Below are 15,157 nucleotides of genomic sequence, written 5' to 3'. Positions count from 1 at the left end.
ATGCTGACCACTGTGTCTGCGTATCTTGGTACACATTCCCTCTATCCCTACTGCTCCAGTGGCTCTTTTTCAGAGTGGGACATTGTTCTCTGCCCACCGGTTTACACTGCAGTTCTATGAACAGACAACCTTTCAAACTGTGTTTTGATACAGCCTTTACACTCTACCAAATGTAAATTTCAGTTTATACTGTTTCAACTGCTTCCTTGATTCTCCAGAAATAAAGACGACAAAATACACAAGCACAGTTTTCTATGAGAAGGAAGTATCTGTGGTTGCCAGCATGGCTCCTTCACAAGTGACTGCCTGGGCCTCAAGAAGTACAAGAAATGAGTAGTGGAAGCCTGTTTTCTAAATGTCACAAAGTGAAAAACCAGCAGCTTATGAACTATTTATAAGCATAATTTGATCACAAAATTTCCAAATCTCACACAGAATCATCAACATCTTTCTATATACATTTTTAAGATCATCTATCAGAAGAGTTTTTTTCCTACTTGATAAACTACTCTCCATATCAGAATTTTTCTGAAGAATTGAAAGCTGAAAAAAATTCAGAGATTTGGGTTGAACAATGCTTAACATTAATTGATTCCTCTTGCCTTCATGTATTTTTGCCTGGGAATTGTAGGCTGTGAACAAAGATGATTCACCTCAGCTAAAAAAAAAAGGCAATATTGCATGATAATTGGTATAGCAGTTGTTTGGAAAACCTAGTTTAAAAAACACTTTGAGACCAGTTACTATACTTCTGTTCTTGGATATATCATGAAAGCTCAAAGATACTAGAAAGTAGGAACAGAAGTTTTATGGTTATTATTACCATGGTAAATACTTGCTTTACAAAAATAATTAAGAATAATTCCTAGCTTCAAATATGTAACAGAAACATTAAAGCAGTAATTACTTTGTTAGGAAAGCTTATTTAACACAACAGACATGAATAGAAGGTTGCAGCATAACTTAGATGTTCCTACAACTGAAGTTATTTAAGAAAATAAGTCTGGAACGTACCTTTATCTGCTTATCTAATGCATCCAGCCTGCACACTGCTTGAAATGGTCTGCGATCAATAGGACATGAAGCCTGTGTCTGAAAAATTATTTTTCTTATTACAAACATGGTAAAGAGCTAAGAGAAGCCCTAATTTTCTATACTTTATTCGCTGTTATAGTAGCTTACAGAAGCACACAAAACCCCAACTTGTTCACAGTAAGAATGCACTTGGACACATTATCCATACACTCAGTATTTTGTTTCATATAAGCAGATTGCTCTTTCAGGAAAAATCTAAAGGAAACAAGAATGTAACTCAGAAGTTGTGTTTAAAAAAGGAAAAGCATTTAAAGCATTTTTCATCAAGTTGCCTATATTTTCTCTTTTTTTAATCCCTTTTAGGCAATTGATTTTATACCAATATATGTCTTGATTTTGGCTGGAATAGAGTTAATCTTTTCGTAGTAGCTGGTACACTGCTTTGGCTTCAATGTAAGATTAATGTTGATAAAACACTAAAAGCATGACAATATGCAAATGTCCTCTACATTTCGTATTGTTCTAACATACAATTTCTTAATTTCATTTTCGACAGAAAGTGTGTTGGGCTGTGTAGCCCCCAAAACATAAAACTGGTATGGCCAAAAAGTAAACAGGGCAACACCTTCCTCACCTTGCTAATCTATTTGACTATACCACATCTCTTCTATTGTAGTCAGCAGAGACAACAGATTTCTGCATGTAACACATCTAAAGTTTTACAAATCAATTTTCAAGAAAAGGAAACTGAAGGCTATTTTACCCTACTGTTTGATGGGAATAGCAATTTATTGGTTTTCCCTGATCACCTAAATGCCATCTTATTGAGGCTGCACTACATCAGATAAAACACAAACACAGAGAAAAATAACGCGTTATTCACTGTGGAAACGGGAACTTCAACTGAAGCTCCACCCAAGTGGATCATGAAATGAATCAGCTTTAAGAAAAATCCACACTGGATATTAACTTTTGCTGTGAGAGAACTCTTTATTCCTTTTAATTCCAGACGTGTTTGCTGTGGGGGCATGGTTCTTTGTTTGGTTTGGGGGTTTTGTCATTATTACATCCTCCACACACACCTTAATTCCATTGGCCTTCCAAGGCTCAGTTCAACATTTGTAAAACAAAATAAAAAACCAAAACACACACCCAGCCTCCAGCCCTAATTCACTCACTGAACAAGACCCAGTATATGAATTGCATGCCCTGAAGAGGCATGTAATTTCTGCACTTCAGAGAGCTACAGATCTGTAGCAAGCAAGATGCAGTACTAGAACTACATAAGCAGCTATGAAAAACCTGCATATGAACTCTGCCCCAAAATTCAGTTGTGAACTTCATTCTTGTCTTTTCATTGGGGCTTCTAATTTTCCAGTTAATTCTGTTCTTTTCTCAATTTCAAAGAGTACTTAACTTCTTTTTTACCTACCAACCCCCAAACACTGAGTATTCAGGAAGTTTCTGAGCTTCTGATTTCAATTGAAGTAGATAAAACCAAATTAGACTGATTTAAAAAAAAAAAAACAAAAACAAACCAAACCCAACAACTAACAAAAAAAAAAACCCCAGGGGTAGTTTCAGGAACAAGCTGTTGAACAAGAATGTAAGTTAAAGCCATTACCTACCCTTTGATGCTCTGGTATTTTATCCTAACTAAAAACTTCCTCTTTTGGGGGATACCATTGTTCTCTGCAGTGTCATGGCCCCAGATAAGAAATGCATATTGGGTAATTAAGCCAGCTCCCTAAGGACTCAGATCATGAAGACAGTTTTTGTCCTGCAGTCAAGGTAAGCTAACCCACAGTAGCACAGTAGTGCAATGTTCCATCAGGATATTTGACAGCATGTAATGCACTCTAGCTTCTGAATCCACTGCAAACTTCAAGGTACATAGTTTCATTCTTAGATATACCAGATTGTAAAAGGTAGGATGAAGTTATTTTTCTTAGCCATTTTTATTCTTGTTTCACGATCTACCTTAGCTGAAATGTTTATCCAGTACAGTCCCTTCCTACATTAAATTTACACATGAATGTCAAGTTATCTTCCCAAGTTTAAGTCACTGTAAGTTACATTAACTCATTGTAATAAAGTATCATAGAATACTAAGTGTTACTAGCAGCAATCCAAATAACAAGTGTTTTTGCTCCACTAGAAAGATGTTCAATATTCAGTTCTTCTGGACAAATGTTTAACAACTTAATACAATTATACACAGTAGTAGAGAGGGAGGAAAACATACTGGAAGAGTCAAAAACTACCATTAGGTTCAGATATGTTCAGAAACAGCAGATGCTCTTTCCACTCCTACTCAGTTGCTTTTCGTAGCCTTAGCATTTTCTGTAAGCTGACAACATTATCACAAGAGAAATTCTAGTAAACTCAGGACATTTGCATGTACACCCCCAGCCCCAGGTGAAGTACAATTGCTTGGTACCCCAGGGGAAACTAGAGGTTACTTCTGTCTAAACATGCATCAGCTCTCACCTGTCTGCTAACAAATAAAACAAACCTTTAAAATGGAAGAAAAACCCCCAAACTTCCCCTGTCCCCTTTCCCAACAGCAAGACAAGTTTTTTGTGTTACACAAAGGACTAAAGTTAAAAAAAGTAAAAAAAAAAGTCAACATTCACTACAAGAAGCAATTATGACGAGTGATGGCCTTTAACTCATCTCTCATCTTTTTTGAGAACATGGTTCAGTAGCAAAGGTGTTGAGTCCTCTTTCATCAAAGGCAGGTTAGTAATCCCACACCTCTGAGGTTTCTGTTCAGGGAGCCTTGTAAGTAATAGTGAACATACACCGTACTTTTTGTTGAAAAACATTTAAAACAAGAAAGAAGATGCCGAGATGGAACAAGTCTGAGGAGCAGCTACCACTTTTATTGTACACAAGGGAGAAGGTATGTGAAATATGTCACAACCTTAGAAGAACCACAGATTCATACAATATCTTCTTTTAGCATAGCTTTAAAAATCAGAACATGCAGTATTTATTGTAATCATCAATAACATTAGAACCTCACTTCTGGTATTAGTGACCTGCTTTGCTTCCCAACAGTTCTTTCCTTGGAAAAACACAGACTAGTAGCTCAGCACACTTTAAAATGTCTTTGATTGTTTTATTCACCACGTGAAACTATTGAGAGTTTTCATGTTAAATCTGATAACTCCACAGTGATTCATTCTTTCATTCATCCTGTGATATCTGAAGAATTCACTTCATAAAATACGTAAGCATTCACAAAAATCTGCAAGCCCTGAAAAGTTATTCAGGAGCAATGTGTTTGGTTTTCAAATTTCAAAAAAAAGAAAATTTATTGTATTTTATTTAGTTTTTATGACTCTCTAGAAAAATCTTACTTTAGCTCCACAGGCATAACTTAATTTCTATATTCCTGTAACTGCTAGAGTGACACAAAACTCTGATCTCTAAACTCAAGGAGCAATTGTCCCCTACTTTAACTGCATCACTTCAAACAGCTTTTGAACAAAGTGAGGTAGGCAAAAGGCTGAAGCAGTTACTATATTCCAGCTAGGAATTTTCAGAAAGCTATATAAATAGGTGCAAGCTAACCCCAAAACATATCTGGCTGATAAAATAACTTTGACAGATATCCGCATCTCATCAAGTTCCATGTTATGAGATTTCATAACAAGTAGTAACAAGATGCAAGTACAGAATTCAAGTTGCTGCAGTAAAGCCCTCCCCCAATTTTTTTTTTCTTCAAGTAGCTCATAATAAAGTCTGTTCTCCAAATTTTGTATTGAAAAGATGATGCAAAAAGAAACATGATCCTACACTCTTAGATAACCCATTAAACACAAATAATACCAGATTCTCATAATTAAATTCAGGCTTAAACCTGAGTTAAAGTAGTGTCCATATATTTTACTTCATCTTGTAATAACAGTGCAGTAAAAAGCCCACAATTCCACCTCCAGCTTCAGTGAATAGGGAGACCATTACACCACATGTAGTGAGAAAAACCCTCTCCATATTTTGATGAAAGTAGGCAGACATCAGAAAATGCACTGTTTTCTAGAAGCATATAAAAACTTACGATTACTTTTTTTTTTTTCAGTCTACTTTTAAAAAGCAAGTACATTTAATGGTTTTATAGTTATGCTTTAGGAAAGCACTATTTCTGACAAGAGTATTTTTGGGGGGGAAAAAATCACTGATGGATAGTAACAATACAGAGTGCAAAAGAAGAGAAATTAGAGTTTTAACATTGAATCAGCAGACTACTTAGTTACAAATCTAAACAGCTCTCTTCTCTCTACCTACATGACACAGTAGGCTAGCTCTTAAATTCCAATACAGAATTGCCATAAAGTGTTGACAAATTAAGTTCCATTGTATAGACATTATTGGAACAACCGGAGTAAAACAAAAACCACTCAGACTTTTGCACTTCACTTAAACAGCATTAACATTCATAAGTTGCTACATGAATGTACTTGCAAAATCACAAAGTGGTTGATGATGGAAGAGACCTCTTAAGGTCATCTTGCCCAACCCCCCTGCTTAAGCAGAGAAATAGCCAAGAACAACTGTATACTACAAAGCAAACATGTAATTTGCAAAAAGGTATCTAAAATCTACACTTTCTGAAACAATTTGATTAATACAGTTTTTCTGAACATCAGTTATCAGATGAACTGTCTATGTATAGATCACTTTGGGTACACTTGAACAATAAGGTTTTTCCCACTATTATTTTTGGGGTTTTAGGTTGTGTTTCTTTGAACACAATCTATGTTTGGTTCATTAGTGTCATCTTCATCTTGCCCACAGTGCTCTGTACTGCAGATCACTGCAAAGATCGTTGCCACATAAGCTGATTTGTTCCTATATCTTTTAGAAAGGAATCCAAATCAGAAAGAATACACATTAAGAATCCCAGTTATCATACAGGTAACTCTCCTTACCCTCAGAACAATATACATGTGCAGTAGCATACTCCACATACTCAATGATCCAAACCTTGAATGAGCACAAAGGCAACGACTACTCTAAGAACTGAACATCAAAAGCTATGAACAAAAACACCTAAGAACATCCACTAGAAACATAATGCAAGACAGCTCTTCGTGCCAACTGCTTAGTTTTATTTAGTCAGCCACAGATCCTGTACAGGGCCCTACATGAATGTGCCCCAATGCTTTGGAGAATTTACGACTATACATACTCCACTTTCAAATTCTCCAGATGAGGAAAAATTAATGAGGGAAACCAGGACCATTATCTTATTTATGAGATAAATAACCTTGGTAGGTGAGGGTCACTGAAATCAATGTCTGTTACACAAACATTGTCATAATGCAGACAACACACTGAATCTTTTAACACTCTTCTCTCATGATGGCTCATAAGAGGAATTAATAGAAGGACAGAGATAGAAATCTCTGGTACATTTACTAGTACTCTGAAGAACAGAAAGGAAGTTTAAAAGCCTACAGTGAAGTAAATATTTATTGTTGCCAAGATTGTTTTCTTTGAATAGAAAAAAAAGGTAGAGATTTTTCTCTAATGCATACAGGCAAGATACTACTGCTGCTAAAGCAGTTTCTTAGCTGAGGTGGTGTTAACTTTGTGCATGTTTGCCACAGAAACCTAGTTAACTTTTTCTTTGCATCAGTTTTACTTAAATGCTTTCAGAACCAATTATTATAAACTAAAACATGTGCTTACCAATGAAAATACAAAACACAAGTTTATCAGAAAAAAAGGTTTAAAAATTCATTTTTACCCAACTAGTTTTAATATACTAATAGTATTACAGACAACAGAAACACACTAACGTAATTGCTTCCTTTGGTGTAACACAACATCACTGATGGTGCTCGAAAACTCTGGACAGGGGATTTTTGTTGTTGGTTACACCTTGCCCCTTTTTTTTTTAATGTGGCCAGAATAATGTTATCACATAGACGTTCTTTATACTGAAAGCAACCCTTCATTTACACTGTCCTTCCAACATTCCCACTGAAGGGTATGTCCAGTAACCTCAGCTCCAGATTTAGCACCTTTTACTTTTTATGATCTTCCAGCACAGACTCACTGAAATACAAAGCCTCAAGCTTGAAAGTCTTCATTAGTAAATTACACCATGTTGGTTTACAGAAGTGGTTGACAGCTGGCACAGGATGACAGACATTTATGTTAATCTTCATGTGCCTGCTGAAAACAGCCCCCAGCAGTCTGCCAGCCCAGTGCTGCCCAGCAATGACTGGGAGAGCACTGATTAGTGTGGCCAAAGGCATACAAGTTGACAATATAATAGTACAGAAGAGTTTAACAGCACAAGCAACAGAATTTTGTGCATAGCAATGCTCTCAAATGCCACAATTAATACAGCCAAAGAGAGCAGAACAATTCAAGGGACATATTAGAAAGTTACTCTGAAGATTAACCCTTGTGGGGATTCTTGGTCTGCCCCTTAATTTTCTTTTAGGAGTTAAGACACCTTTATTCAAAGGGAAAGAAAATACAGCACTGACTCAACTGTAAAGCTACTTAATTCTGAAACTAAATGTTCAGATTTAGCCAACAGGATCTAATGTATTAGACCTGTTCCATGGCAAGTTTCCTAGCCCTCTTTAGCCTTTGGATTAAAGGCAATTTTTATATATTGCTTTTAAGTGCTTTTTTAAAATCTATATTCTCTCTCTCACTTCTTAAAAAGCAAGATGTTCAAAGTGTTATGGCTGCTGCTCTCAGACAGAAGACCTGCTGGTACATGACACTTGACTGAAGCTGCAATGTTGAAAATCGCCTATAGATTGAAGAGGAAGAAGAACACTAAAACTCTCACCCTCTGCCTAAACTACCTTGGTTTTGATTGGAGTCTACACAGTTAGCCATAAACTCTAAGGAGAGCAATGATTACATACAATTTGAAAACAACAGTTTAAAGAAGTCGTTTCTCCTGTTATATTTTGAAGTCCAGATGCAACACAGAAAAACAAAGGAAATATCCAGCTTGAAGATAGACTGCTGACAAAGCCTCTAAGTGTATGGAACACAACTGAAGATACACAAAAGAACAAGTCAAATAATGTGAATATTAGTCTAGTCTTCTTTTTTTTTAAGATTTCATTCAATAATTTTATCCTCAATTTTGTTTTTCTCCAGCACTTAAAGAGGTAAACACCATTTCTAAAAACAATTTGTTAATACTCCAAAAAAATACTCAATCTTTAGCCAGAATTAGGCAGTATATTTTTTTAACAGCAGCTAATTTTTATATCTTTTTTACATCTTCATTACTCAGAATGACTTAAATTATGGTTATGATCAACCAAGAACCAAAGAAAGCTAACCCTTATGCAACACTTTTCAAAAAAGAACACATTCAGTTACTAAATATTAGTAACAGGCAAAAAGCACATGGCATCAGCATGTTTTAAATGCTGACATGCTTATAATATGTTTCTATCATTCCAATCTATAAAACGTCTGCTTCTCACAGCTGAAGCCTCTGAACCGTCACCCACTTTTCAACACTTCTTTTGCCACTTTACTTTTAATTAAAACTACTAGATTAGGCAGTGGAGTTCCATCAACTCAACAGGCCTTTCCAGGAAAGGAAGTCTGGCTGGTTTTACCTATCTGATGTCACTAATGAAAAGCAGCAGCAGCAGCCTTATGTAGCTTTAGAAACACCCCCAACATCTTTTTTTATGGAATTGCATCTACTTTACCTGTCAACTCTTAAGAGAAGTTCCTTTTATTCTATTTGAACAGCACTTCAGACCACAAAAAATAAAATTGACGTGACAAGAAAAATGTCATATCATTCATCTGCCCCTTTAGAACAAGAAAATTTCTCTTCCTCATTGGGCTTAAAAGCATCTGTTAGACAATGTGAACAAACTCAAATCCAGCAGCAAGCCAATAAATATACTGTACTGCTTCCCTGTGAATGTCACTTTAATGCTTTTCAGCTGTCATTATAGCAACCAGCTAAGTCACTCAGGGTAAAATTGCAGGTGAGAATTTCCTCTTCCTTACAAATAAAATTGCTCCAATGAATCAAATGCGAAACAGAAAATCTGGCAACAGGAAACTTTGTTTATTATCTGGTTTGTAAATCTAAACCAACTTTCATGTAATAAACTTTCTTTAATGCTCTGAATTTCATACAAATTCTTCAGAAAATTGTGTTACCATTGGCCTTCAGTAATAAAAAGCACAAAAATTAAGTTAAAAATATGGCAAGAATAAGCATATTACATATATACATACTTACAAGTGATAACAACCTTCTAAAGGGAATACTGCAACCAAAATCATCATTTACTTCAAAAGAATGATAATGCAAAGAAATCAAACAGTGGTCTCACTAAAATGAGAAACTAATTCAAGTGCACAGAAGCGGGACAAAAGGCAGCAACCCCCACTCATCCCAGTACAAAGCAATATTAATTTGGTGGTTTATACTGATAATTGAAAGTTACAGGAAAGGTATAGACACAGACTTAATGCAATGATTGCATGACATAGGTGAGGGAAAAGGGGCTAAATAGGACAAGGTCGCCAAGGATTTGTTCAACAAGTCATTTTACTTTAAGGTCCCAGAACTATCTACAAAGTTATCGACATAAAACAAACAACAGCCATCATTAAAATGTATTTTTTCTCAGACCAGCAGTAAAGCTCTTAGCTGAATTCTCTTTACAGTTAGAAAACGAAGGTTGTATCACTCATTTTGTAGACTAACATGAATACATATTGGTACCAGCCCTGAGCTGACACTATGACAAACAGCCTAAGGGCTATCACAAAGTAAGATTAAGCTAATAAAAATGCAATATTATAGCATGTACGTAATACTGTCTGATCTTCCAACACCAATCTGTTTACTTATCCCTAATCTCTAGTAACCATTAAGTTACTAGAGTAAGATTGTCTAGTGAAAGAAAACACAAAATACTTTATCACATTAAGAAGAAAGTTTTCCAAAATCTATTTACAAATTGGTCATTGAACACTTCCGTGCGAAGCCAAAATCTGTAACTTTCTTTAAAAATATCTGTAGGTATTAGATGTAATAGATTTCACTGAAAAATAAATACACACCTTGGTGCTCAGTCTTACCTCAGCCCATTTAAGAATACAAGTCATGCAGAAGATATGACTGCAGCTCTCAGGAAACGCAATCTCTTGTTCTAGAAGGCAGTTCAGACAGATGGGGCACGTGTTGCCATCATACAATAAAGTAGAACAGGAACAGCTTTCCTCGTTTTCTTCACCTGGTATTATTAACACTGAAACTTAGAAGTTTTGACAGTTTTTGAAACAAAGTCCTTCTAGATTTGAATAAGAAAGAAGTACGAAGATACATTTTCAAGTGCTTCTCTGGCCAGCTTCTTGGCTGCATTAGACCTGAAAACTTGAATTCAACTTACTTGTAACTACAGAAAATTGTGTTTCAGGTGAAAAAAGCTATGCAACTTATTTCATAGACTATTGTACTAGTATTTGCCATTAAAACAAAGGGAAGTTAATTACAGGGATATTTCAATAAAGCAGGCATCAGTGTTTCCTATTGGTTATGTAGTCATTTAGACATTACTCTCCTTTCTCCTTCTGTATTTGCACTCCCTCCATGACACAAATTACACCATCACATTGTATATTCATTATCTTCTATACACATGATCTACCTTTACTTTAGTTTTTCTTAGAATTATCTTAATCTGAGTATCTTCAAATATTTACCTAATGATGTACATTAAATAAAGAGTACTCCCAATTTTGTTAGAGTTAGAAAGTGTTTTCAGAATACAAAAATGTATGAACTCTTCTTCAAGAAATTTTACTCTGAATTAATAATTTTCTCTGAATAGCAATTGCTATCAACATTTTTGTTTTGCTACTAGAAGTTAACAAGTGAAAACAAGAGAAGAGACAGGAAATTATTTGGGGACCTCACTGGCCAAAGTCAAATGTTATGAGATAGAGGTTATGTTTACACAACTTCTTTCAAAACAAGCTGCATACTAATTGAGAGAACAAATGAAAAAAATCAGACCTCCACAGCTTGGACCTGAATAATATGCTTCAGTATTTTCACACACACAAACTTTACCTTCCATGCCTTCATGCGTTTGATCCTCACTATCTTGAATACATTGCTTTCTGTTCTTCATCTTACAAAATGTAATCTGGAAAACACAGAAGCAGTTCATTTAGATTGCAACTTGAAAATAAAAAAATTAATGAGTATTCTCCATTTCACTATAACTATGTAGAGTAGAAATGCATGATATTAGAAGTTAAGAGATCCCTTACAGTCTGTTTGCAATTTATAAGTATCATTATTGCTAATCTAGCAACTCATGTTTCCAATTTCAAAATTTGCTTTGGTTCAACGGATGCAAAGTTTTTGCAGTGTTTTAAGACAACCGCTGGTGCTTTTATTTGTAAAAATTAAATGTATTGCAAAGTTTCCATGCAAACCTGCAGTAACTAACACCTGCAAACTGCCCTATGCAAATGGCTGAAGCAACAAACTTTAAATGCATAAGCACCAGAAGACTTGGTTGCTTTACAAACCTAGAGTCACCATAGTAGTGGAAAGTGAGAACAATGAAAGCTGCTTATATTTGTATGACAAAAGAAAGAAATAATTCAAACTATTTGCACTCAGTAAAAAATGCAGAGAAATTTGTATCAAAAAAGGGACAGGTGACAAGCACAGGTGCAGAGGAGTATCATGAATGGGGGTGCACTTTCAAACTGCTTTGCAAAGGAGGTATCACAGATAAAGTACATCCTAGTGATCCACATCGTAAAGGTTGAAAGAATTTTTCCTTGCATAAGAAATAGCAAGGATATGTTCTTTGGAGGCTTACTTAATACGTGTAGAATGAAACACACATTAAAAAAAGAGTATCTATGCCAAGGACTGAATCTCCTGCGTTTCAAACTCCTGTAGTCACAGCAGAGATGTTGTACACACCTAAAGCTCCAACCCAAGCCCTAGAGGGAACAACAGGTTTCTTCAAAACTATATGAAGCTTTAAAAATTATTAGTATTTAAAAGGACAAATTAAAACTTCAGAAGAGATAGAAAAAATCTGAGATTACCAAGATCTGCCACTTAAGCATTCAAACCTGAAGCAAACCAACTGAGGTCTACTCTCACACTTCAGCACCTTTGCTAGACAAAGCAGTGGGACAACTGAAAATGCCACAATCACACTCCTCAACTAAACTTCCTCCTCTTTCACTTAGAAACTGCAATATGTTACCCCCAAGACATCCAGAAGAGGGAGAGACAGAATTTGCTTCCCCAAACTTTTTTCTGATCAAGTCTTTATTGCTTCATCTTGGCAGCAGGAAGTGTCTTAATGATCATTTCTTTACACTGAGAAAAGCAACTCTGCTGCACATTCCCATCACACATGCTTCTCATTTTCTTAGGCAATCCAAGAAATCAGGACTCAGATCTGTGAGTCTCAAAACACAGACAGTTTGCTAAAGAAATGGTCAAAACTGTGAAACTAATTAAAAATCTGCAATTAGAATTCAAAACAGCTTCAATATTCCTATTAGAAATTACTTTTTAATTCCCCAAAGGGAACACAGGAATCAGTCCAACTGACGGTAGGGGAATGCGAAGGGACAAGGAAAGAAAAGCCTAGCTTTAAGGGATTTTCCCCCTACACTATTGCATTTTTATATCAAAAATTACTTCAAAAGATATCATTAGGATACATGGCATCAGGCTGGTTACCAGCACTAATAATAACACAGACCGAATTGCAGCCAATGCTGTAAGCTACATGCAAGTTCTGCTGGCAGAACAACCACTGCCCCGACCTCCACCTTTTGCAAACTAAGCAAAAGGAAATCCAGCCAAAGTCAACTTGCTCCTTTAAAATTTAATGCCTTCAACAAGCAAAATCTGCACAAAATTAGGGCAGGTAAGACCACCAAAACCATATTTGAATTTAGGAGATTGTGGTCTGTTGCTTTTACTCTGATTTGCACAAGTGGCTTTGGCCCCAGAAAGTGTAAATCATGCAGTAGTGTGTGGTACAGATGCTTTTATACATAAAACATAGGAACATCCCCTCTCCTCTACATCTTAAAACCTCAGCAATGCTTTACAGAAGCAGAAAATTCCACAAGCTGTACTCAAACATCTCTCAACCCTACAAGCCCCAGGACACCTTATAGCTGAGTCAGTTTCAAGACAAGATCAAGAATTCTGTACTCTGCATACATCCACAGAAAATTATTTCAATAGACACAATCTAGATACCAAATTAAGGAGCAGTTTTTGAGTTCACACTTATTATAATAGAGGTCTTGAATTCACTAAAGCAGATTTTAGAACACAGAAGCTCTTCAGGTTTGTTTTTCCTCAGAAAAAGTAACCTTTTACTCCATTGTACTCTTTCTAGACACAGACATCCCAGTAACTCTGACACACTTCCAATAATCAGAAAACCAGAGATCCTAAAATTCTGACAGAATATCAGTAAATCCAAGATGTGCAGCAACTGAAAACATTTATGTGGTGTTAACCCATTCTTCCCACAAGCCTATTATTTAAACAGATGCTGAGTGCTGCCAATGCATTTCGCAGATCACTTTGCACAGCACGACTTTGTCAGGTTCACGTTGCATTTCACACACCACAGCAGAGGAATTTAATACTACTGAAATATTTACAAATAAAATAAAAGATACCATCAAAATTTACACACTCTTTAACAAATTAACTTTGGAAAGACTGTTTTCTCCACTCCTTTAAAAGGGGCATGACAAGCATTAGAATAGCAGAAGAGTTAACATTGGACTGTTACTAAATTTATAAAATTAAGAGCAGAGTTAGGAAAAGAGAACCTGGTGGTTTAGAAAGAGCAGACAGCATAGAAAACAGAATACTTATTTGTCCCAAAATGTGACAAGACAGCGACAAGCACTATACTATGTTCATGCTGACAATAAAAAAAAGTCACCCCTCTCCAAATTCTACAGATGCAATGCTTCCTAAAAATGCCTAAAGACAGCATAGCATTACAGCTGAGATGGTACTTTCCTGGTGCTTGTACATTCTCAATGGAATTACTTTCTAAGAGAAATATCTTAATTTATTTAATATTTGAGATAAAGACAAGGGTATTCTAGTATATTAAATTGAGAACGGTGACCAGAGACATTAGCACAGGTACACAACACTACCCCATCTCCCTGTTCTCTTAAAATAATTAAATGTTTAAGTTTCCAGGCTATTCTTCCAAGGAAATTAAATTCCTGTTCTTGTTTTCAAGGAATGCATCTGCCAACAAAAGTGCTTAGAGAGTTGACTGTATATTGTGGTAATAGATTTGTCACTGTCCATTTGAGGAACACAGATTCATGAAGTACTTCAACAACTCCATAAAGCAGACTAAGTGCCATGCACACACTAAACTATTTCCTATATCACAAAAGTACAAGTGTGACTCACAAAAACTACTTCATACAACTCACAATCTAAAAATACAGACGTATTTCAACTCTAATTCATTGTGTGGAAAGAAAAGACTTGGTCTGTTCAAAGTCAGGTCTCTGAATTTCTTAATGAATCTATTATGTTAAAATCTTAAAATTAAATAGACATAGAAAGATCATTGGGTTAAAAAATTACAGAAGCCTAATTATAAGTGACACATGAAATTAGCACATGCCTCCTTTTTGACTAAATACAAGACAAAGTCTTTACAAGTATTCTTTATACCCTGTAAATAAAATGCAACAACTAAATACACTCTTCCTCCAACACAATAACAGTCTAGAGACTCATCTACACAGAAGTACCTCAGTTCAACTGAAAAGAAGGATGGAAACCAAGAACACACGCAACACGGTCTCCAATGAGAAAGTGCAAAATTATGTCCAAGACAGCTTACTCATTTCTGCAACAGATTTAACTCAGAAAACATTTGTAATCGAACTTTCAGCTTCTTAGACAGATGTTGCATTAATACTCAGAGTATTAATGAGTAGCAACTTATTTTGACTGTTCTGTTTCTATTAAAAACATTTTATTTTAAAAAGGATTTGGGGGACTCTTAGTTGTGGTTTGATTTTTTAATAACTCAAGAAACAATCA

The 15,157-nt window shown here is 35.6% G+C and overlaps 1 protein-coding gene across 7 annotated transcripts in view; it reads right to left on the bottom strand.

The window, feature by feature from the left end:
* SCAF11 (SR-related CTD associated factor 11) overlaps positions 1 to 15,157 on the bottom strand; it is a 47,458-nt gene that overhangs the window by 20,488 nt on the left and 11,813 nt on the right. For 6 of the 7 annotated variants that reach the window (XM_048300673.1, XM_048300676.1, XM_048300670.1 and 3 more), the window contains 3 exons: positions 11,138 to 11,213; positions 10,144 to 10,298; positions 1,015 to 1,092 (listed from right to left, as the gene is read on the bottom strand). In XM_048300673.1, the coding sequence (XP_048156630.1) occupies positions 1,015 to 1,092; positions 10,144 to 10,298; positions 11,138 to 11,198 (294 nt within the window). In that variant the 5' untranslated portion in view covers positions 11,199 to 11,213. The remainder of the gene's footprint in view (positions 1 to 1,014; positions 1,093 to 10,143; positions 10,299 to 11,137; positions 11,214 to 15,157) is intronic. The other variant, XM_048300672.1, reaches the window with a different exon arrangement.

The sequence above is a fragment of the Corvus hawaiiensis genome, chromosome 4 (assembly GCF_020740725.1).
Source record: "Corvus hawaiiensis isolate bCorHaw1 chromosome 4, bCorHaw1.pri.cur, whole genome shotgun sequence".
In the NCBI taxonomy this organism is placed as follows: Eukaryota; Metazoa; Chordata; class Aves; order Passeriformes; family Corvidae; genus Corvus; species Corvus hawaiiensis.
Note: the sequence above shows the minus strand (reverse complement) of the source record. Positions and strands in the feature narration are given on the sequence as shown.